Source organism: Lagopus leucura, unplaced genomic scaffold (assembly GCF_019238085.1).
Source record: "Lagopus leucura isolate 7727_CA_CO unplaced genomic scaffold, USGS_WTPT01 189-0_obj-0_obj, whole genome shotgun sequence".
In the NCBI taxonomy this organism is placed as follows: Eukaryota; Metazoa; Chordata; class Aves; order Galliformes; family Phasianidae; genus Lagopus; species Lagopus leucura.
The window spans coordinates 57072-81832 of record NW_024966653.1 but is presented as its reverse complement, the minus strand read 5'-3'; the positions used below and the strand labels follow the sequence as shown (position 1 = coordinate 81832).

General features: G+C 50.9%; 3 protein-coding genes across 3 annotated transcripts in view; all 3 read right to left on the bottom strand.

Moving 5' to 3' along the window:
* The window catches only part of LOC122192719 (keratin-associated protein 5-4-like), a 3443-nt gene extending 67 nt beyond the window's left edge, over positions 1-3376 (bottom strand). Inside the window, exon 1 of the mRNA XM_042893372.1 lies at positions 2981-3376. Coding sequence (XP_042749306.1) covers positions 2981-3376 — 396 coding nt within the window. The remainder of the gene's footprint in view (positions 1-2980) is intronic.
* Positions 3377-10495: 7119 nt separating this feature from the next.
* Positions 10496-11266, bottom strand: LOC122192703 (keratin-associated protein 5-3-like). Its single transcript, XM_042893349.1, has one exon. The coding sequence runs from the start codon at positions 11264-11266 to the stop codon at positions 10496-10498; it is 771 nt and encodes a 256-aa protein (XP_042749283.1).
* A 2402-nt stretch (positions 11267-13668) lies between these two features.
* Positions 13669-14262, bottom strand: LOC122192702 (proline-rich protein 4-like). Its single transcript, XM_042893348.1, has one exon. It carries the CDS (start codon positions 14260-14262, stop codon positions 13669-13671), a length of 594 nt encoding a protein of 197 aa, XP_042749282.1.
* Between the last annotated feature and the right edge of the window lie 10499 nt (positions 14263-24761).

Genomic DNA, 24761 nt, shown 5'->3' with positions numbered 1-24761 from the left:
GCCACCACCGGAGCTGTGACAGCCGCTGCTCTGCCGGGTGTAGCGCTCCTGTGAGTGGCACTGGTCCCTGTCCTGACGGGAGCACATGGCTGAGTGCTGGGTGTCCTATGGAGAGAGAGGCTGTCAGGGGCTGCCACGTGTCCCAACCACCCCACAGCTCCCCATGCCCACCCCATTTGCAGCCCCAACCCATCAATGCTACCCAGGGTCTCTGGATCCCTTTGGAAGGCTCTGGGTCCATTGCGGTGCCCCATGGAGGATCAGCTGGATGCCACCTCCTCCCTTTCACTCTGCTATCCCAAAGCATCCAATGCTTGCCTTTAACCTACGCTCCATATCATCCCCAAAGCTAAACCCATGCTGCTAGACTTACCCAAGCTTGAGAAGAAGGCAAGAGGAGGGAATGACAATCTCCAGGACAGGGGCAGTTTTATAGAGGTCCCAGATCCCTCTGCCCGGAAATGAGACAGCTCTCTGTCACTGCCATCTATTAATTTCATACCCAATCCTCATCAAAACGCCCTCTGTTTACATCTCTTGCCTGACTCATTGGAGATTGGTATCACTCCATTTTTTTTATCTGTTTCCTGTGCCACATAAGTATCTAATTGTCAGCCTCACCTGTTCCTAATAGGGAAACCTGTGGGTGCCGGGGTTTCCAAAGGCTCATCTGTTTGGGGTTTGTTTTGTAAATCAAATCCAGGCATAATTATAGCCCCGTCCCATGAGGCTCCACTCTGAGTCTAATCCCTGCTATTGAGGCGGCCCTGGATATATCCAGAACTAATCCAGGCACAAAAGAGTGCGGAATTGCTCACTCTTCTCCATTGGGAAGCTTGAGCTCTGTTGGGTGCTTGATTTGAACAAAGCTGCTTCACAAAACTGTGGGATGGTTTGGGTTGGAAGGGGCCCTCAGTGACCAAGCAGCCCAATGCTGTGGGTGCATTCCCCTGCTCAGGCTGATCAAAGCCTCATCCCACCAGACTTTGGGTCCATCCAATGACAAGGACATCCATGAGCATCCTGGTCCAGGATTTCACCACCTCACAGTGAAATCTGTCTTCCTTAAACCTTATTCCTTTCTTAAGACCTCCTGGAATTCCTCTGGAGAGGTGTCCTAGGAGTTTATCAGTGGTCTTCTAGCTTCCCTCCCTGAGCTACAAGGCTGTGAGTTTCCCCCAAAGGCACTGAGCTGCCAGAAGGCACTCTTGGTGTTGGCTGGAAGCCTTGCTGTCACCACAGCTGTACATCAGGGGTCTCAAAGCAAAGCCCCCAACTCCTATCTGACAAAGACTCACTATTTCCACCATCTTCACCATAAGGATGGGAAAGACAGATAAATTTAGAAGTGGGAGGACAGAACCCCCTGGGCTATCTGAGCTGAAAGCCGATGTCTTCTTCAGAAAGACTTCAGCTGTTCTTATTTCACGGCACTGGGCACTGTTAGTGCTGCTGAGTTTTGGCCCCTTCCTGGGGGAGAAGCTGCTGGGTGGTTCCTGCAGGGCAGACGCCCACTGGTGGGTGGGAGCTGCTGGGTGCTGTGTTCCACACGTGGCCCTGCCTCAGCTGGGTGGGACGAGGGGTGAAGTGATGGTCCATAGGGTGTGAGCGGCTTTGCATCCGATGGGTGATGTCCATCCCAGTGGGCTGTCCCTCATCTGAGGGGTCAGTGGGTGGGAGGGTGGCAGAGCTCAGAGCGTGAAATGTGAGTGGTGGGTTCTTCCTTTGCTGCTCGCCACTGAAGTCATACAAATTCACGTAGAAACTGCTGGCAGAGATGGTGAGGAGCAATTAGCAGTGAGCTGGGCGGGCACCGCTGGGAGCTGCAGGCAGATCCACGCAGCTGTCAGAGCACTGAAGGGCTCCTGTGCATCCCTCCCACCACCCCAAGTGATGCCCCGTGACTTCAGCCTGAGAACAAATGCATTTCTGGGCATTTCTTTGCATTGCTTGAGCCTAGTGCAATCTGTTTTTGTCTTTTCCAGAGGGTGTTAGTGTCAGGCTCATCTTGTCCAGGTCAGGGGTGATGTACCGTGCAGGAGAGTTTATTGCTTTTTGGGTGGTGATGTCATTCATGCAATGAGAAAGGGCACACGAAGGCGTTCAGCATAACCATGCACGAGGTTTCATAACAGCCTGTGTTTTTCCTTGCAGTCGTTGGCCTCTCCCACCTGTCAGTTCAGCTTTTAGTTCAGAACAGAAACGACAGCAGCATGGAAGCAAAGAAGCCTCTGTCCTTCTTTTATTATTGTGGTTATAGGAAAAGGGCGACATAAATATCCAGAAACAACAAAAAAATCCAAGAGGTAAAGGAAAGGAATGTCAGAACATATGGCTAGCAAACACTTATGGGATTTTCTTGGGATTTTGAGGCATTGCTGCTGGTCCTGGACACATGGAACAGGCTGTGGGTTATGGCTGCACTCCAAGCTCCTCCTTCAGCCTTTCATAGGGCTGTGAGACCTCTGGGTGGGCTGCTTCCAGACCTGTTTCCAACACCCATCTCCCAGTCCCAGTCCCATCTCCCAGTCCCAGTCTCATTTCCCAGTTCCCAGTCCCACCTCCCAGCTTCCAGTCCCAGCTATGGAACCCCTTTCCTGGTGTCTCCCTGCCTTTCCAGCAGCACTGCCACATTCCATGTGTGCAGAGAAATGCATCCCCCTGTTAAGATACATGACACTACCAACTCCATAGACCCAACATTGCACCAAAACCCAGCTACATCCCTTGTGTATGAATGCGAAAACGAAGATGGGGAGCTTAAGGAGACACAGAGACAGGAGAGCTCTGGGACACATCATGCTTTATTGTGTTGCTGGCACACAGACTGGAGCACAGCCTCACGGGGCAGCAGGAGGGGAGCAGCAGTATTGCCCCTCAGGAGTAGGGGCACACAGAGGGGTCTCAGCAGGGCGCCCTGGGGAGTCAGAGCTCTGTGGGTGCTCCATCACTTCATCTTCTGCGAGGGCAGCTGGTGGATCTGCTGCTGCTGCTGCTGCTGCTGCTGGTAGTGATACTGGACCACAGGCTTCGCGTGGCAGCTGGAGCCGCCGGAGCTGTGACAGCCACCGCTGCCACCGGAGCTGTGACATCCACCACCACCAGAGCTGTGACAGCCACCACTGCTACCACTGGAGCTGTGACATCCACCACTGCCACCACCGGAGCTGTGACATCCACCACTGCTACCACCGGAGCTGTGACAGCCACCACCTCCACCAGAGCTGTGACAGCCACCACTGCTACCACCAGAGCTGTGACAGCCACTGCCACCACCGGAGCTGTGACAGCCACCACCGGAGCTGTGACAGCCGCTGCTCTGCCGGGTGTAGCGCTCCTGTGAGTGGCACTGGTCCTTGTCCTGACGGGAGCACATGGCTGAGTGCTGGGTGTCCTATGGAGAGAGAGGCTGTCAGGACGTCCTGCTTCTGCCTTGCCATGGAAAAGGAATCTGGAAGTTACATTTATGCTCTCCTCCCAGCTCCCACAGCCTTTAAACCTCAGAATCACTGAGCCATACAACAGGCTTGGAAAAGACCTTCATGATCCTCAGGACCATCAGCCTGCCCTACTGGGTGCAGTCAGAAAACTTGATGTTAGCACATCACCAATCTGCAGAGCAACTCCCAGCACCTCTCCCCTTCTCCGCACTCCGCTTTCCTGCAACATCCCCCTTCCCAAACCCTCCTCACCCCATCTCCCCATCAGGAGCACCCACAGGGCAGCCCAGGGATGCTGCAGGGCTCAGCCTTCTCCCAGCCCTTCCACCTCCGTAGAGGTTTGGCTGCTGCCCTGAGCTCTGCAGCCCCGCTGCTCTTACCGCGCTTCTCTGCAGTGAAGGGACGCGGAGACGATGAGGCTCTCTGGGACCACAGTGCTTTTATACCTTTTACCCACTCCGGAAGTGGAACACCTCCCCATTGCAGAACTCTATCTGCTTATTTCATTCATCAAAGCTTTTTTTTTTTCTTGCTCCCCACTCTTTGGGTTGCTGCATGACTCACCGTGGCTGCGCTGGGCATCGCCTCTCCGCGTTGGTTCGTTCCTGTGCTGCAGAGATGTTTAATTGCCAACCTTCCCCGTGCTGAGCCCCACTGGGGAGTGTGGGTGGCCCTGATTTCCACAAGGTGTTTTGGTGTTCACTGGAGCCGGGGAGAGCTCTGCCTTTAGTAGGGGAATAATCACAGAATCACTGCACACAGCTGTGGAAAGGTCTTGAGGTGCTCTCCGTGCCCATAAACCCATGAATGTGTCCAGAAGCACCAACAGTGCCTTCTGTACTGCAGACAGCTCTAGCCAAAGAGAGGTTTGAGTACAACCACTGTCAGCTGCTTTCTGCCAAAATCAGCCAAAATGGGACATAACTGGGGAGAAAAAGAGAAAGGGCAGCACCTATGGAGCTTTGTGCGGTCAAAAAAGTTCTCTGCTGCTGTGAGACGGACGAAAACAGGAATTAGGAATCCAGTTCGGTTCCTATTTTTGGAAGGTGATTCAATTTGGTTGACTTTTGGCCCGTGGCTGATGGTGGGGTGGTGGTGGTGTTGGTGGCTGTTGGAGGCCATGAGTGGAGCACCCATGGGTGCTGCCCCCGGGACTTTCCCTAAACCTGTAGCAACATCATTTCTGGAGCTCTTTTCTCCGCTCCCCAATTATCCTGTAATTTGGCAACAAACCCATGGGTTGTTCAGACAGATGCATGGACCCACAGGAGCCTCGAGGCCAGGCACCAGGGCTAATTGCAAGCAATGATCTGAGATACTCCTTGCACCTTCCCTACACCTCTGCTGGGGGTTGGGGCTGTGCCTCACATCACAGGTCCAACGTTGTCCTTTCTGTAACTATTCTCAGGTGGCATTTTAGTTATTATGCAGGTAGTAAATGCAAGACTAAAAGCAATATTGCAAGCAGACAGCAGGAATAAGAAACTGCTTGAGTTTTGCCAATGCAAAAGTGCTTGGAAAGCATGGGACCACCAGCAGCATCATAGCACTTCATGGAAACGCCCCTCCAGCCTAATGCCAGCTCCTGTAAGGGGGAACTGGTGCCCAAACCTTTGGTTTTGAGATCCTGATGGTTCCCAGCACCAGAAAACCTCTGACACGTTCACTGCTGCTGGAACAAGGAGGGTTTTTAGAAAGGTGGAGGGCAGGGCCGCGCTCATGAATGAGGCATGCAACCCAAATGCTTCTTTTGTAATGCTTAATTGCTATTACGAGCTAAAACAGTGTCAGGGCAAACCGTACTCAGGTTGGATCCCTTCTTTTTATTTATATTCTCTCGTCAGAAGCAGAAATACTATAAATATTCTCTGTGAAAAAAATGAAAGTATGCATTCAATGCAATTTGTTGCTGTGGGCATCGTGCTGTGCTCAGCTCCTCCCATCTCTGTCGATCTGATGCTGCTGGGGGTCAGCAGCCCTGAGCACCTCCAGGTTCTGTGCACGTCCACCTCATGGGAACAGGGCTGCAGTTGGGCTGAAGGAAGAGCTGAAGGAAGGCTGAAGGAATCAGTGGCTCTTCCAACCAACGTCGCATCCCCACACCAATGGTGGATGCCTGTGAGCATCGTGACACACCTGGGAGTCGTCTTATCAGGGCAACAACCATTTATGTCACAAATGCCAATAGCAGACCAATAAATTACACAATTTGGTTTAATTACCTGTTGAGAACGAATTTATCAGTTCATCTCGTACCGCCGGTGTCGCGCTACACCCCTGGGCCAGCCCAAGGTTCTCCAAGCACTGCTCAGAGGGGTTCTGGAGAGGCTGCCCAGGGGTTTGGCACTGGGAGGAGGGATTTCAACCCCCATCATGGCCCTAGAGCAGTGCTGTGGCCATAGAGTGGGTCCCAAAGGCTTGAGTGTCACAGCCAACAGAGTCTCAATGAGAGATTTGGGGTCTGCAGCTCAGTGGGAAGGTGACACGGGAGGGGCTGGGGCTGTGTGAGCCAGACAGCATTTGTTCATGTCCATTCTTCCTTATTTCATTAGGAGACCCCAAAGGAAAGGACGGCAGTGCCTACCCCTCAGCTCTGTGCAAGGCACCCTGTGGTGCCTTGATGTGAAAGAAAAATCACGAACGCAAAAGTCTCAAGTGCTGCAAATTGCAATGGCTCGTTTATTGATAGAGATATTGATAGAGAGAACACAGAACACCGCGCCAGCGTGAACACGTGAATGCATTTCTGATGCCCACAGATAAACCCATCAGAGATTCAAGACTGGCCAGGGTGGGGGAAGGGGGAGGGGGGAAGAGAAATTATGCTTTATGAGATCTGGGAGATAAGCAGTGATTCCTGGACTTGTTGCAGAACAGCAGGTGGTGTCCTGGTCACTTCATATTTGAGGATACTTGATAAATTTGCTGCTGGCAATCTTGTGGCTTTCCATGGCAGGATCCCCCGCTGCTCCCATGGCATCCAGATCCAATGCCCCCATGGCATCCAGATCCACTGCTCCCATGGCATCCAGACCCACCAGTGCTCCTGTGGCATCCGGATCCACTGCTCCTATGGCATCCACACCCACCACTGCTGCTATGGCACCTGGATCCACTGCTCCCATGGCACCCAGAGCCCCCGCTGCCCCCTCCACACCCCTCACTGCTGTGGCATGAGGACTGCTCCTGTCGGTGGCACTGGTCCTTGTCCTGGCGGGAGCACATCTTCGCAGACCTGCAGGAAAGACCATCACCTTTGAGATTTGCAAAGGCAAGATTGTGGATCAAGAACAGATGCTTATTATAGGCCTGGTTCTTGGAGTACGGATTAAAATTAGCAGTGCTCATCGCCCTCCATGCCCTCTCTTGAGCAAATCTTTCACCTCAGTGCTTAGCAAAGACAGAAGGTAGATGTTAAAGCACTCAGGGGTGAGTGAGAAGTAGTAGCCAGACAGGATCTAGAGCTTGACTGGAAGATTCTCACCATCGGCAGTTCGAAGCAGTAAATTCTGAGTTTACCTCTCTTCTCTCTATTATTTCCATACAGGAGAAGATAAGGAAGCCACAAGGAATAAGCGAATGCATCCAGAGAGAGAAGTGGAGATGAGAAGTGTGAGAGAAGGCCAAGAATTTGAGATAAGGACAAAGCTGGAGAGCACGTAAAGCACAGCACTGTGAGGAGCCAGACTTACTCTGTTCAGTGGGAGCACAGGAGGAGGCGTGAAGATGAGAGAATGAAGAGAAATGGTTACGAGGTCTTTTATAGGGAGCTGGAGTTTTTCCTCCGGAAACAAGGCGAGCTCCAGCAGGGGAGATTCAATGGTTCACCACCACGGATGCTTTGCTAATTGGAGTTTTTCCTCTCTTGTTTTGACTCACGGTGTCACGAATGGATCAATATCCTGCCTTTGGGATCACCATTCCTTGTGTTACTCCATAAAAATGCTAATTGCCCTCCACGCCTACTGTTCATGTGCAGGGATGGGAGGTTCTGGATGGGCTTGCTGCATTCCCCTGAAGTATCCGCCTAACACGAAGCTGCCATGAGCCCAAGCTAGAAATGTGAACACATAGGAATGAGGGAAATGGGGTGGGATGTTGGATACGGGATCCTCTGGGCTGCCAAGGAGTCCAGCGATTAAAAGAGGCCTGAAATCAGCAAAAAACTACGTGGTGATGTGTAGGAAAAAATGAGCGTGTTTCAGCAGCTTAAGAAAAAAATTATGTAGGTTGTGAGTGGGCGAAGGAGGCAAAGGGAATTAGGAATGCAGGTATGAGGACACGATGGGAGGTGAGTGCAGAGATGTCCTGTGAATGAGAACATCCTGCAGTGACCCTGGGGCAGCAGGGCCAGCCCTGGTGGGTTATGAAAGGAACGGGGAGGCCTATGGGGTCAAAACCCATCCCTGAGGTTTGGGGCTTTGGGGTGGGAGGCTTTGAGGCACACTCCCACTGGATGCAGTTGGAGTGATGGGAATGGGGCATGCAGGCAACAGGACCTCAACTGGGGCATGGGAGTAGGATCAGAGAAATGTATTTCTGAGTAAAACAGTGAAGAAGCACTAGAAGGAGTGCCGTGATATTGTTCACTCAGTCCTTCTGACCTGAAGGAGAGCCTTTAACCTAAACAGAGGGAATTGAAAGTCCTATAGGAGACAGAGAGCACCCAGGCAGGAGGGTCAGGCATCCATCCCATCCCTGCAATGGGATGCTAGGACACGTTCCCAGTATCGATAGTGGTCCCCTTTCTCCACTTTTAACTGAACTAAAAAGAGGGAAGGAATGTATTGTGACGTTTCTGGGCTCTTCCTCCTGTCCTCCATCCCCACCTGTAATGGGGATCCTTGTCACTGCCCATCTGGGAGTCTGCCTTGGGGAGCAAAGTGCCTTGCTGCCTACAGAGAGCACCAGGCCTGATCCCAGCCAGGACTCTAGAGGCCACTGTGATATTAATAATAGCACAGATTGAACTGAAACGAAACAGAGCTCAGGAGGTTCATCACTGACCCACGGAGCTGAATCACCACATTGCAAAGACCCGTGAGCATCGGAAGATCGGAAGCTGTCTGGAGATATTTCACAAACAGCAGAAGAATGAGGATTCTTGTGAAACTAGTATTCACAACGGGGCACTAATTACACCCCAGATCACCCAGATGGTGACAAACATGTTTATCACTTCTCTCGACGATAGAGCAGAGCAGGGAGGATGCTCACACGTTGGAGACCCATAGTCCTGACCCTATGGTGAGCACCATGTGCGCAGCACCTGAGATTTGGGAGAGGCTTCCCTGAGTCCCTTGGTGTTGTTTAGAGGTTGTTTCCATGCATCACTTATTGCTTTTTTAATGAAAGAAATTGCAATTGTCTTAATACAAGTCTCAGAAGGTGGGTTTGGATCATGGTTTCTGAGTGGCTTATATGTGGCCATGATCCTTCTGTATTTCAGTAATTGGTGTTCGGGTGATGAAGGTGATGAATGAAGTACAGAACAAGTGTGGGACCTTGGGAGAATCTGTGGGAAACCTCCAAATTTCTCACTGATTTTTGCCTTGGAGGGAGCAATCCTCCAGCCCTCCTTATCCCTTTCCCAGAAGCTCCAGAGGGATACAGAGGTGGATTTGGATGCTCTGACTGCAGTCCTTGGAGCAGTACTTGGTTTGGGGACCGTGTGCTCTGTAAGGTGTCCCAGCATCACCTTCACATGAGGAAGAGCCCAGTGAGGAAGGCTGTTTGTTAAGAGACCCATGTATGCATACATAAAACTCCAGCCCAGGAAGGGGCACCTGTATTAACTTCTTTTCCTCTCCATATCGTGCTGCAGGGAAATCTCCACCATTACAGCTGCTGGGAAGCTGGTTCTGTGATGTGTCACATCCTGCAAGCTGGGACAGGCAGGAGGCCAGGGCTGGGGACCATGGAGGATGGAGGCTCTGGGTTGGGTGAGGTGCAAGGATCCACCTGGATCCACCTGCAGCCACCTGGAAATCCTCCAGGAGCCACCTGGAACCACCTGGAGTCCTCTAGGTGCCACCTAGAGTCCCCTGGGAGCCACCTGGAGACCTGGGAGTCCCCTGGGAGCTGCTTGAAGCCATCTGGAATACTCCAGGAGCCACCTGGAGCCTCCCGAGACACAGAGCTGTGAGTCACCAACAGATCCCTGCAGTGTTACAAGGATCCTCCCAGAGAGCTCCTCCTCACCCCATCAACCCTGACCCCACTGGGACCTCAGGCTCTTCTGGCCTGCAGCAGAGATCCAGTTCCCTCTCAGTGTCAACCACTGGTGTAATTCAAAGTCTTCTTTGACTCGTGTTCCTGGCTAGGTGGTTCCCATTCCTCCCCCAGGATAAAGGCTCCATCGCCCTCAGCATCCCCTCTGTCTCTGCCTTTGCCCTCGATTCCTTTCCTGGTCTTTTCCCCAGGGCTCATTTTGGAGGCTTGGTGATATAAATCAAACCGCACCCGCTGCCCTCTCAGGGAATGAAATGATGCGTCTAGAAGAACTTTTCATTTTTACCTCTCTGATGCAGTCTATGTGCTTTTTTTGAAGTATTACTATATTAGTATTTAATTGCTGTGTTGCACAGAGTCCATGACAAAAGCTGTTGGCTCCCTCTCAGCAGGAAGCAGCGCCTTAGGAAAACTTGGCACCAGGTGGGACTGACCAGGAATCTCCAAGCCAGTGAGAGGGGGGATGCTGCAGACTTCAGCTCCCACCACAAGAAGGGTCAGAAGCAATTTAAAGAGACAGAGAGATGATTCAAAGAGTAGAAAGCATTGATACGAGGTGGCCATGAGCTGTATTTTTTATTGTCTCTGTATCTGCCATGAAAGAACGAAGGGAGGTGAATCAAGCACAGCACGAGGGCATTGCAGTGTTACATGACTCACAAAGACAAGGAAGAACACTTGGCATTGCGCACTGAGACAGTGGGTTACATCTTCAAATCACATCACGAGCAACAAGACAGGAAGAGTGGAAATCTCCAAGGGCAAGTGAAACACCAGGGCAACACTGTGAAAAGTTTCTCACTCATCCCCACTCTTCGCATCCCTTACTTTATCTTCCGGGCTGGCACCTTGCAGACCTGCTGCTGTTGCTGGCGGGGGATGCACTTGGCCGTGGGCACTTGCTGCACAGGGGCTGGCGTGGGGCAGCACTGTGGGATGCACTGCACTGGCTCACTGCATTGCGGCTGCTGAACTGAACTGTGGCATCCCCCTCCAGAGGAACCCTGGCACCGCTCGGAGCACACTGACCTCCCATAGCCTTGGCATCCTCCAGTTGACCCATAGCTGTAGGTGGGCCTCCTGACACAGCTCGAGCCACCACCCCCATGGCACGAACCCGAGGACCCCTGGCACCTCTCAGAGCACACTGATCGCCCATAACCTTGGCATCCTCCAGTTGACCCATAGCTGTAGGTGGGCCTCCTGACACAGCTGGATCCGCCACCTCCATGGCACGAACCTGAGGACCCCTGGCACCTCTCGGAGCACACCGACCTCCCGTAGCCCTGACATCCCCCCGTTGACCCATAGCTGTAGGTGGGTCTCCTGGCACAGCTGGACCCTCCACCTCCATGGCACGACTCAGCCGTGGTGTAGCCTTGGCATCGCTCAGAGCAGACCGGCTGCCGGTAGCCGTAGTGCCGGTAGTTGTGCCCTCTCATGCCCTCCACGCCTTCGCCGTCGCACCGCGAGGAGCAGCAGTTGTTGTAGCCGTAACGGAACGGTGTGCGCCGGGTGTCCAGCCAGGACCCAGCAGGGTCATACCAGGTGGAGTTCAGGTTGAAGTAGGACTCTCTTCCGGAGGAGTAAATCATGTTGGAGTTGCAGGGAAAAAGCCTGGAAAACACAGATAGGTCTCCATTTCCACATCCTCTCTTTTTGTTTAGCTTCCCATGCATATCCCAGCCCTGCTCGTCATCAAGACCAGATCTAAAAGACATTCTTGCTATCACCCAATACTTCCAAACCCTCTTTCTGACCTTGCACTTTTCATCTCCCAGCACAGAATTTTTTCATCTCCCAGCACAGAAGCAGCCATAAGGTACTGCAGCACACAGTGGAACTGCTGAGAATCCCATACCCACATTCCCTAGTAGCTCCCCCTCTGCTTAGCCCCTGGTTAAGTGCAGTCCAAAGGAAGGCTCTCGTGTCCCCACTGCATGACCTCCTGCATCCCGACCACCTCAAACCCATCCCAGCTGCTCTGAGCTGCCTTACCCAAGTGATGAGGGAAGGCAGACGCAGACCAGGGGAGCAGACTGTGAGAGACAAAGGGACGAAGCCCTTTTATAGGGTTACAGATCTTCTCCCTGTAAATGAAACACACTGCAGGAACGAGGATTAAATTATTTATTGACTAAACATCCCTTCCATTTAGATGCTGTTCCCAGGACTTGGCACGTTCTGCTTGACTCACGATTCTTGATAAGTATCTCTTAATTATACCACAGTTACTGAGAAGTGCCCATAAAGGAACTGCAGTGCTCAAGCTCATATGGGCTCTATGAGGCAGGTAATAACGCACTTATTGCCCAGCTGAGAGGACTGAGACACTGAGTGGAGGCTGATGGGTGACTGATGAGTCAGGAGCCTTCATGCGCACAGTGTTTCTGTCCAGGCATTCCCTCTATTCCCCATAGGGGCATCTCCAGGTGCCTGAAGGACAAACAGGGATTGGGAACAGCCAGCACTGAGTCACTGAGAGCAAACCATGCTGATGGGTTTGGTGGTGATTTTGTGGATGGGGAGTGCAGTGGATGGAGCCCCTTCCATTTCTTCCTGGCTCTGCAGTGCCCTCGGTAATCCCAGCTCTGGTCAGAGGCTCCATAGAGCTGTGATGATGGCAGGATGTTGGGAAAAATGAATGGACTCAGGGAGGGATTTTGGAAGTTAAAGTTCTGGTGGAAGTGGGATTTCCTTGGAGATAAAAATCAATCATGGCTGTTCTCTGCCTAAAGTAAATGTGTTTTCTTTCCCTCCCCTGTTTTTCCTTGGGGTTGCTGGGGACACTTGGGGCTGTGACTGGGGGCAATACGAAGAAAGAACACTATGTATGAATGCATGCAGGGAAAGATTTGCTGGCAAAGCAGCACACCAAACAGTGGGTGAAGAGCCGGATTGTGCTTCCTGCACTGAGTGAAAGCATTCCTGGCATGCACAGACACACCTCACGTGCTGGGACACATGCCTAATTATCATGATTAACATTTCCATGATGGATGGCGTCCCGGTGTGGTGTTACTGCCTGGATAATGGGATGGTAGCACAGAGGGAGCAAACAGTTGGTACTAGGATCACTCATCGGTGGGGTGTGTGTGACGGACCATGGGGGAGCCCATCCATCACCCCTCTGGTGGGTGCTACCATGCAGGGGAGTACACAGCACACAACTGCAGCTCAGCCCAATGAAACGACTGTAGCTGTGGCTGAGGTCCTCACGTGTGAACTCAGATTCTGTTTTCCATTTAACAGTTTTCCTTGTGAGAATCGTAATGACTTCTAATATCTGTTCATCGTAATGTTGGGGGTAAAAGAAGAAGGAACAAAGGGTCAGTGGAATTTTGTCAACTTTATTATTGAATACACAGGGAGAAAGTCAACTTGCAAGAGTCCCCGCTGCTCCTGCCCTCACAGTGTGTGCCTTTTTCCAACCCAGCCCCATCCCTTGTTTGGAACAGCCCTGAGATTATGATGCACTGAAGCTGTGAGAGAAGGAGCACTTGTTATCAGCTGCCTGCACCTCCTGGTGTTCATCCATCACCTGGATGCTTGTCTTCCCTCCAGATGGGAGACCCAGGAGCAAAGTGGGGCTTTGATTGAGGTCTGTTCTTTGGTGGAGAAAACCTCCGGGAATTTCATAGCACTGTGGCATGGTTTGGGTTGGGAGGGGCCTTAAGGATTAACTGGTCCAAACCCTTGCCATGGGCAGAACACCTCCCACCAGGTCGGGCCGCCCAAGGTTCCATCCAGCCTGGCCCTGAGCACCTCCAGTGATGGGGCATCCACCTCTTCCCTGAGCAGCTGTGCCCAGAACTGGATTTAGAGTGTTGATGCCATCACAAAGCAGGGGACCACATCCCTGAAGTCCCCAAAGTGTGCAGAGCAGCAGCCAGAAAGCAGAGGTGGCAGCACCAGCAGCTTGGGCAAAAAGCAGAGCACCTTCATGCTGAGCTTGGGGGCAGCAGTGTGGAGCAACGTGCTGGCATGGGACCTCTCCTCATTTCTTATACTGGAAAGGTGGCAAGATCTGCACTTGCTTGCACTGGTGCTGGCCAGGATGCTGTGGCAGGGGCACAGCGGTGGGGCAGCAGTGCTGGACAGGAGGACGGCAGTGCTGGACAGATGGACGGCAGTGCTGGACAGGAGGACGGCAGTAGGGGATGCAGGGACAGCGGTGCTGCAACGGTTGGGGATGCAGCGTGATGGGCTCCTCAGAGGGGCACTGCTCCACTCTCCTGCGGGGCTTACAGCAGCCCTGCTCCTCACTCTGCTGTGGTGGTCGGTACTGCTGCAGTGGCCGGCGGTGGATTTTCACTGGTGGGCAGACGGGCTGCACAGGGCTCACCTCCACCCGCCGTCGGGGTTTACCACAATCCCAGCTGCGCTGTGATGGGCAGCAGCTGTGGGGCGGGCAGGGCTCTATGGGTTGGCAGCCCTGTGGCACGCTCTCACAGGACCCCTCGATGTCGTGGCTGAGGCTGCTACGGTCGTGGCATGGAGACAGATCTGGGATGCTCACGGGGCCGTCGTGGCAACCGCAGGTTGCATCGTCGTGGCATCCAAAGTCATCTTCGCCCTTACGGTACTGCATCGTGCAGCAGAGACGGCCAAGCCCTCGGGGATAAACAGGCTGGGAAAAAGAAAACCATGGAGTTTTGCATTTTGGGGTAGTTTCTAGGCAAAAATTAGGAATCCGAGACAGCAGAGGGAATCCAACTCACCTTGTGACCGCTGGCGGGTGGCTGAGCAGTGTCCGAGTCCTGAGGACCGCGCCGGAGCCAAAAGCTTTTATATGCAGCTGCGCTCTCCTGGCAATGAGGCATGCCATGGGAATTAATAGCTGAGCACTGAGTGCCACTTCTGCATGTATTTTTTTTTTCCTGACACTTAGTATTGGATTAATCAGCTGCAATTAGCAGCTCCCTTGCTGTAATGTCAGCGTAGCTCTTTGCATATGCATTGGCCATTATCTAATTAGTTCTCCCATCGGTTACGCTCAAATAGGCTGTTACCTAATGTACGTCAGATGGGATACAGGATAAGGATACCTGGAATGCCGTGATGCTGACTGATGTTCCCAGAAAGTCTCATGGCAGGGGGAAACCCACCAGTGGGAATGGGGGTCCTGCATCCCAAACCCAACTGCCCTGGAATGGGATGTTGGAGCAGTGTGCAAATGGTGATGGGCTTCTATGGGGAGGGTTCGAAGAAAGTAGAGATTAACACATCCTAGAAAATGAATAATCTTGTCAAAACAAATGGTTTTTTATTATTAATACATATATATATATTTTTTTTTTTCCAAAGGAAAATTTGGAAAAATAATGAATACTGCTTTCATTAATGACTGCTTGATTTTTGCATTCTGTTTCACCCTTCCTGGCCACACCTAAGCCTCATGGCTGTGGGGTGGGCTTTCACCCCAAGCCACTCTTCGGGTTTTTCACCCACTCTGGGAAATAAGAACTGGTGCTGCTCAACACCAGTGAGGATTTTCTGCCTTTTTACCCCAAGTGAACGGGTTCAGCACCAAACACCCTTTTATGCTCTGCAAATCTGGAATGAGGACATCATAGAGTGATGCTGACCTCACCAACCAACGATGCCATGCTTTGTCCAGGGCCGTGTCCACCTCCTGATGGTTCTGCATTGACTCACTGCCCATGGAGCTCCTCCTCTTTGCATTTCTGATTAAACACCAGCAGAGCATCTCCTCCAGCTGCCTCGGGCTCCGTGCAAAAGGCATTTCCACTCCGCAGCAGAGCTCTGGAAGTGATGCTCAGAGTTTGTCTGAGCAGCGATGGGGTTTGAATCATGGGGAAAAGCATGTGCAGAACGCAGGGGTGTGACCGCAGGGCTTCGCTGGGATGATTTATTCTCCAGCTCCAGGAAAAAATGTAATTGCTTTGCAGGGAGGCACAGGACTTGCTTGTAAGGGTGGAAAAACCCTTGGCGCAGAGCCATCAGGAGTTTTGATTTACAGCTCATCGCCGCAGCCCCGTGACGATGCTGCTTCTGTAGAATTTGTTTTTATCCATGTATTTATTTTTTATGACATTTGAAAAGATATTTTGCCCTTCCCGTGGAACTTTGCAAGTATTTCACTTCTTGATCTCACTGCCACGTTTTAATAGAACCCCAGGTGGAATTAAACAGCATTCCTGAACCCTTCCAACTACATTTGTATCTCCTTATCTTTCAGCAACTCTACCTGCACCATCTGTCTTAGTTTGGACACTTGCTTGTCTATTTACTATTATTGATAAAGTATTGGTCTGCTATGAAGCTTTACTGCTCAGCCCATGCATTGGGAAGGTTTCCATTAGCAAGAGGGCCTTTGTCTCAGCTGTAGGTTTATAAAGGCGCTTCTATTGTTCTATTGCAGATGGTTCTTCTTGCAAGCATGAAAAGATGGCAGGGACTGCAATGGCTTGGCACACTGACCCCAGCAAGTGCTGCTCGTCCCCAGGTGAGCACTGAGCCAAGAAGTTCACCGTGTGCCCCAGGGTGCTGCCATTGCTGAGTTGCTGGCAAATTCCTTATAATCAGAAAGTAAGCAGCTGATAAAAAAGTCCCAGATCAGAGCTACGGCTTAAAACAACATGGAAAAGGAATTCACACAGACCAGAAGTTTGCAGTGTCATAAGGCACAGCTTTTATTGTCTTTCATGACTAATTGGAGATTAAAGCAAGGAAGGAGAGCATCCCATACACCAAGAGGAAAATTAGCAGCAGGATTAGTGCTCACAAAGGATAAACCACACTGATCAGCGAGGAGAAACTTCAAAGCACATTCCAGGCATTTGGTGATGAAAGGTAAGCAAAGAAGAGGAGAGATCTGCAGTCTCTAAGCAAAGAAGGGGGAACATCCATGGCCGTGTCCGTGTCCATGTCCATATCCAGCAGCGAGGAGCCAGGGGGGAGCAGCAGGAGCGCAGCAGCAGGGGAGCTGAGCGCAGCCTTGTTCTGCACCCAGGGCTTTAGTTGCCACAGCCACAGCAGCTGTTGTTGTTGTTGTTGCTGCTCAGGGTGTAGCAGCAGCTCATGGGCATGCAGCAGGGTGTGGGGCAGCAGTACTGAGAGGGATAGCAGCACGGTGTCTTGCAGCACCTCGGACTGCTGTAGCAGCAGACGGTGTAGTTGTTGCTGTTGCCACCGCAGCACCCGCAGCCTCCGTTGGGCATGGTGATGGTTGTGTAGGCAGAGCTGGAAGGGAATGGAAAGAGTCAGGCTGTGACAGGGAGCGTATACGGAAATGCAGAATTCACTCAGTGCTCTCTCACTCAATGTCAGAGATTCAAGGAGCTGAAACCTGCTCCTGTGGTATTTTTTTGGTAGTAAGTCTTGCCTAGAACATCTGCCTGTCTTTCTGCTGCAGCGGAGGTGCTCACCTCCTCATCCCTAACAGTGTAGCAGCAGTCATACAGCACTGTTCAGGCAGTCCTGGGCCTGAAATGTTCCCATTGCTCTGAATGGCTCCATGAAAGCATCCACCGATGCTTTCATGGCCTCTCCATCCTGAGGCTCCCAGCATATCCCTTCCTATAGCCCAGCATCAGCCAAAGACCCAACCCAGACACCCATCTCTATTCGGACATCCGTAGAGTTTCTCTTCTGCGAATAGGAAGGAAGGTTAAAAGCTCTCACTTACCCTGCTGAACGGTGAGGAGAAGTGGAGAGAAGAGGAGAGGAGCGAATGAAGTGCCCTGGACCCTGAGACCTTTTATAGTCCCTTCGCACACCCTCCTCCTGGAAGTGAGACAGGCATTGACCATTCAGACTTCCCTGTTTACTAACCCAAACCCATACTTTTTAGCTATACGTGTCTTCTGATGTTTACTCTTTGCCTTATTATCTGTGATCACAACCTTTATTTTGCCTCATAACTATTTAGCCTGCAGATAATCAAAGGGCTCCCATGAATACTAATGAATTTGTCCTTGCTGCAGCTTTGCATGGGAGCCAAAAAATGCATCCCTGCATCCGTTTGACCAACGCGGACTGTGACGGCCACAGATGCTCAGGGATTTACTCAGCAGTGGCTGATGCTGAGTCAGTGTGAGGACTGAAACCGAAGCCCCCAGGTTGTGTTTTTTGGGTGTGTGATGGGATGTTTCACCGGACCGGAGTCTGAAACAAACATTTGGTGAATTTCATGGAGCTACGTGTGTTCGTTCCTGGTCACAGGACACGCATTTGAGGAAGGAGCATGCAGATCATGTGCTTGGGACATGTCAGGGTCACATCAGTTCCTGGGTCCTGGTCACCTACACGTGACTCCACGTGATCATCATTCCCCCCTGATCTCAAGAGTGTCTTCGTGTTGTCCTTTGGTTTGCCTAAACTTCTGCACAACCTCCAGGCTGGGAGGTCCAGCTTTGCGTTGGGCATTACCAACACAAAGAAGAGATGCTTCAGTTCCTGCTTTGCTCTGCCAGGTCTGCTTCCCTTGGAATGTTTTCTAAGACTCTGAACTGAATTGGCCTCCCTGTGGAATATTTTGCATTTTAATTAAAAAGTTGAGGGACTGCACTTGTGCAAATGGCGACACAAGGAGGTACAGCTCTGGGGAAGGGTGTGATGCATGATAACCTCAGGAGGTTCAGCAAGGCTGAGTGCGCGGTCCTGCACTGGGGTCAAGGCAACCCTGGCTGGTGAATGCAGTGCTGTGGGGAAGGAATTGAGGTTCTGGTGGATGAAATGTTGGAAATGAGCTGTCAATGTGCAAATGTCCCCAGAAAGGCAGCAGGAGATGCACCAAAGGCAGTGTCCCCCCTGCAAGAGAGCACCTCTGCTGTGGAGATAGCTGTGGGATTACTGAGCCTGAGGAAAAGAAAGCTCTGGAGAGACCTCACTGCAACGTTTCAGTGTATAAAAATGGGGAGGGACGTTTTGCCAGGACCTATAGAGACAGCATGGACTGAGAGAAGATGAGGGCAGGAGAGTAAACCAGCACAGAAAACCGGTCCCAGGTGGGGTCACGGGGCTCAGCAGGAGGAAGGAACTGCAGCCATGCAGGAAGAGAAGTCGCTCAGGTGGAACTATCTTCTGGGAGGACAGAGGGAGCAGGAAGCTCCAGGTAAAGCCTTGGGCAACTGAGCCAGGCAGAATGAACGCTCGTTTTAACGCTGACCTCCCGTGCTCTTTGCTGTGGGACTGGAGGCTGGCAGAAACACAGAGTACTCAGCAGGAAGTTTTCCTGTGACTGAGATTCATGGCTCTCATTTGAAGCTTTTGCCCCATTACCCCAAGAGGAGAGGTGCCTAATGAGCGGATGGCGGAGCTCGCCTGGTGAGTTCCCTGCGTCTGCCCTGCGTCCTACGATGCTGATCTGCTGCCAACCCCGAATGTATTAGCAGGGATCCTGCTTTGCTTTCTGCAACATGCAAGGGGAACAGACGTGGCTGTAGAACTGCTTCACCCCGCAGTAAATCCTGCCAGCTCCTTCCCAGGCTTTGCTGGAATGACAGTCATTCCTTGAGCAAAATGCTGCAGAAGGAACACACGTAATTGCAAGGTCTCCAGGCAGGGAAGGAGAACATGCATGGCATTTCCTTTCTAGCAGATCCCTCCTGAAGAGACATGCATTGCCTGCCTGTGAGAACTGATTAATTTATAGGGAATTAATGGGGCAGAATCAAAAGGGCAATCTTCACTTGCACCTTCAAGCAGGAAAAGTTCTCATTTGCAAATCCTGCAGCGGGAAGAGGTGAGGATCTAAGAGGGCACATCCCACTAATGATAGTGATGTGCGTGTAACTGGGATTTTCATGGACTTCAGTGGGTGGGCTGCACATCAAAGGGACTGCAACAGGACTGATGTGGGGTGCAATCAGCTAAAGGGAGTTAGACACAGACTGAGGACCACAGAGCAGAGCTCACATGCTGTGTTATGGTCCAACCCCAAATGACCCAACCACTCCTTGAAGGTGATGGAGGCATCTCAGATTTTCTTCCACCACCTGAGCTCTGTATTGGGAAACCCAGGCATTTAGGTACAGACAGGACGTCCTTCTCATAAATGTTAAAGTGTTTGTAGGAATTCTCCATAGGTGCTTTAGTAAATCTACGGCTGGTTGAAACACACAAAGCTTTCCTATATGTGACATGCCTATGTCAGTGTTCCAGAAGTCATTCACACCCATCACAAGTTTATGTATTATCTTCTATTTCTTTGTAGTTTTACAGCAAAAGTAGGAAGGCTGCTTGCCCAAACACCCAGCTTATACCTCACTAGGCTCATGCACAAGCTTAGAGCTGCATCGGGGACACAGAGCAGTTCATTCTGTGTTCGAACCCCCCCAGTTCACACCATCTATCCAGCAGCAGCCCATTGCTGGAAGAAAATGCAAAGAGAATGCAATAGATGAGGTGATGCACTTCAGATGCACCAGGTAGCAAACAGACAACAACCACAAGTTCTGCAGTGCTATGAACTACAGGCTTTAATAGGTATGTATATACTCTTTTTCCAGGCAGATTGAAGCAAAACAGAGACGAAAAGCATTTAACATCCCATACACCAAAAGGCAAAGCTAACAGCAGGGACTAGTGCTTGCAAAGGAAAATCACACTGATCAGTGGGTAGAAACTTCAGAGCACATTACAGGCATTTGGTGATGAAAGGCGAGAAAAGAAAAGGAGAGATCTGCAGTCTCTAAGCAAAGAGGGTGCTTAGGGCCGTATCCATATCCATATCCAGCAGCAAGGAGCCAGGTGGGAAGCGCAGCAGCAGGGGAGCTGAGCGCAGCCTTGTCCCGTGCCCAGAGCTTTAGTTGCCGCAGCCGCAGCAGCCACTGCTGCTGTTGTTGTTGCTCAGGGTGTAGCAGCAGGTCATGGGCATGCAGCAGGGCATGGGGCAGCACTGCGATGGGCAGCAGTACTGTGATGGGCAGCAGGACTGCGAGGGGTAGCAGCACTGCGAGGGGCAGCAGCTCTGCGTCTTGCAGCACGGCGTCTTGCAGGACTTGCTGCTGGTGTAGCAGCAGACGGTGCAGTTATTGCCACCACCGCAGCATCCGTTGGGCATGGTGTTGGTAGGAGTGTAGGCAAAGCTGGAAAGGAACAGAAAGAGTCTCATTTTCTCTGCCTGAAATTTCAGTTTATGCTGCTTAAGGCATGCTCATCCCCAGGTCCACCCCAAACTGGATGGCGAAGTCCAGAATCCCAAGTCTGCCTGTCCCTGAGATCTCCATGTTTTGGTGTCGGCCACCAGTGCATGGCTTAGTGGCCATTAAAGGGAAGCCACCCATGTGGACCCCAAAACCAATCTCTAGAACTGACCTCAAACAAGGCAGCGTAGGAAATCACAGATAACTTCCTACAAAGCACACAGATACAATACAACACAGCTGAGAAAGCAAGCTTCAAGCTCCAACTTACCCTGTTGACCAGTGAGGACAGGTGAGAGGAACTCAAGATGAGTGAATGAAGAGTTGAGTGGTGGGCAGCCTTTTATATGGCTCCAAATGGCACCCCTGGAAATGAGGCATTATTCAGCAATTCACCCTTTATCCCCCAACATATGCCTCTCACATGTCTTCTGGTACTTAATCTTGACTTTTTTCTGCTTGCTCACCGCCTCAACGCTGCCCCATAATTAGTTGCGCGTATGAACAACAGGTGCAAATTTTCTAATCAATTTACATTAATGGGAATGGGACGTAGCTATACAGTGATCCCATCCGCTTCCTCAGGAATGACCTTGAGACACTCAGCAATTTGCTCGGGGTGCTGAAGCAGGTGGGAGAACCACGCGTGGAAAAAGGAAATGTCATTCATTGCTCATGCGCCCCCTCGGCTGTAATTCTGGGGGACCAGTGGACAAAATTTGTAAGTGTGAACTGCTTTTCTCCTGCCTCTGAGAGGTGGTTGTGCATCCAAAGTTGGTGGAAGTCTTTCTTTTTTCCCATTGTGCATAGGACTGTTGCAGTGGTGCTTTGTCCTCACATCTACGCTTTTTATTTCTCAGATACATGCAGCCTTCCCCTGTGTTGTTTCCACGTTTTCCATTTTCTGAGGTTGTTTCTAGGGTATGTGAGGAGGAGGTAGCTTGGGCCTCATGGCTTTCATGCTGATTAATTTGTTTCATCAGTTAGTTGAGTATTTCAGACTAAGGATTTGATTCTGTGTCCTTCGCAAGCGTGATGTTCAAGGAAACTAATCCTGATCACATTTCCCCATGCTAATGCTCTGTACTTCCAATGGTCTCAAACTGCTCTGATTGTGTGATTCTCTTGGAAACAATGAAGATGCCATGAAACAGGTTTGGGGATGAGAAAATGTACTGTGGCCATTGGGCATCTCCATGTGGCAAGAAGATGCTGGTAGGGTTTTCAGTTGAGAATGACATAGGATCAGAGTTCCAAGATGCTGAAGTAGCACCTATTTGTGGCAATTAAAAACTGCTGTCGCATTCAGCAGGCTCAGAGGCGCGTGGCTGCGGTGATGGCAGGTGACCCATGATGGCTGGGACACGTAATTTCTTCCTAAAATGTGAATAGAATCTCCAGTGATGTTGGTGCCTCTCCTGGAATTGTCCCCAGGCAAGTATTGGCCACGCAATAATAAGCAGATACTTGCTGCAGGAGGTAACGTCCTCTTTGGGCAAGCACTCCAACGTGCCATCCACCAAATAAATTATTTATTGCTCTTTTATCAGGCTTGATTGTTGGTTGTGTTGAGGGAGATGGTTTAATGAGAACTATTGGTGATAGGCAGATGGCTGGACTGGGGGATATTGAAGGTCTTTTCCAACCTTGGTAATCCTATGATTCTATGATTCTGTGAATCTATGATTCTATATTGGCCAGGATGATTCCTTTGTAGGAATGGACGTGAACCTGCAAGGCTGCTGTTAACTGGGATTTTATATATGTTGAGGAGATACTGGGACAAAACGGGTCAGAAATATCAGGCATCTTGGATCTTGCACGCATTACAAGGGAAGCCACGTCTCTGTAAAATTCCATGGAGGTTACTTGAGTTTGGGACTGGCAGTACCTTTATGAAATGGGAAGAATCTACAATGGCAGCTTTTCCAGCACGTGCTGAAATTGACATTCATAAGATTTCATGACAGAACACACTTCTGATTGGGTTTGCTGCGGCATGGTATAGGACATCCTTCCACGAGTGCATTGAGTATGATTTACCTGTGATTTAAAAGCTCCCAAAGACCTGAACGATCTTTTCAAGAGAGTCTAAAGTGGTAGAGAAGATTATTCTGATGCAGACTTTGTGCATACTGAAGGTCTGATTGAGAGGAGCAATCAAGACAGTGCTCAAGGCACTTTCCTGAGACATGCAATTCAAAGCCGTGTCCTGAATGTTAATAGTTAAGGAAGTCTCAGCCAGGTGGAGAGGGTATTGCTGACTCATGTGTGTGCTATTTGAGGAATGGAGCTTTTAAGTTCTATTCTGCCTCCTGGGTTTCATTCCAGTCCTTATAATCCAGGAACGCCGCACAAGAAAATCTTTGCTCATATGAAAAGGATTCACCAAGTAAAGGTATTCTGTGAATTTTATTTTCAGAGGTGTTAGAAGAAGGAGGTGGTGACTGCTATTTAGTGAGTAGTGAATTCCTCTCAGTTCTGTTTGAAATCAGAATCATAGAATAGTTTGGGTTGGAAGGAACATTTAAGATCATCTAGTTTTGACCCCCCTGCTGTAGGCAGGGACACTTCCCAGTAGGTCAGATTGCTCAAAGCCCCTTCCAACCTGACCTTCAATGCTTCCAGAGAGGGGACGTCTACTCTACCATCAGGGATGGGTTCCTACACATTGTTAGATGTGGGGTGTTTTCGGAACTTGGAATTATGCATATTTCATTCAGTCCTGTCAGTTTTATTGCCCTTAACCACTACGATTGATGGGCAAAATTGAGATGAGTATCTGAGGCAGAGGATCAGCAAAACAGCATCACACTGCTCTGCCATCTTTAGACATGGCCTAATTCACGCCAACGAGAAGCTAGGATGGGTAGTTCTGTTTCCCAAATGTTCTGCCTTGCAATTGAAGCACATGTTGGTCCTCAGGAGCCTGATGATGACTTGAAACATTGCACCAGGACAAGGATGTGTTCTAATCAAAATGAGGTAAGAACAACCAAGCAACAAGATATTTTGTGTTTTGCTTAATGCCAAGTTTTATTGTCTACATCTCAAGAGAGAAAATACAGAATGACCACACTAACAGCAAATGTTTCCCATGTCCCATACACCAAGAAGAGAATGAATGTATAAGATCTCCATGCCTTGTACAATGGGTGGCATATCCAAGTGCACTGCAGATCTTTGATAATTAAAAGACAGCATGAAAGGAGTAAGATGACAGCTTAATTTTGGAAACCAGAAGAAAATCACCAGGCATGTACTCCATCATCGTGTGAAACAGAACGAAGGTCAGGTCTCCATCCCCTTGTGCCCGTTCTTCTTGCACATCAGAGATGGCTGTGGGCAGAGCTGTTTCTCCTACGCAGAGCAGGTTCAGCAGCACTTCTTGACGGTGGTGCAGCACTGCTTGATGGGCACGTAGCACTTCCTCGGCGGGGAGCAGTACTGCACGGGGCTGTAGCACACCACAACAGGCTTCTTCTTCACCACGTAGGAGCAGCAGGACAGACGGCCAGAGCAGCAGCATGGGTGGCAGCAGGTCTGCAGGCACTGCTGGCTACAGCAGCTGCAGCAGGGCTTCTGGCACGGGTCACAGCAGACAGTCTTCTGGCACGGGTCACAGCAGGTCTGGCACGGGTCACAGCATGGCTTCTGGCACGGGTCACAGCAGACAGTCTTCTGGCACGGGTCACAGCAGGTCTGGCACGGGTCACAACACGGCTTCTGGCACGGGTCGCAGCAGACAGTCTTCTGACATGGGTCACAGCAGGTCTGGCACGGGTCACAACACGGCTTCTGGCATGGGTCACAGCAGACAGTCTTCTGGCACGGGTCACAGCAGGTCTGGCATGGATCAGAGCAAGGCTTCTGGCATGGGTCACAGCAAGTCTGGCACGGGTCACAGCAGACAGTCTTCTGGCATGGGTCACAGCAAGGCTTCTGGCATGGGTCACAGCAAGTCTGGCATGGGTCACAG

Excerpts from the sequence above, each read along its gene's own strand:
- LOC122192702 (XM_042893348.1), bottom strand. The coding sequence starts at position 14,262 with ATGCAGTACCGTAAGGGCGAAGATGACTTTGGATGCCACGACGATGCA.
- LOC122192703 (XM_042893349.1), bottom strand. The coding sequence starts at position 11,266 with ATGATTTACTCCTCCGGAAGAGAGTCCTACTTCAACCTGAACTCCACC.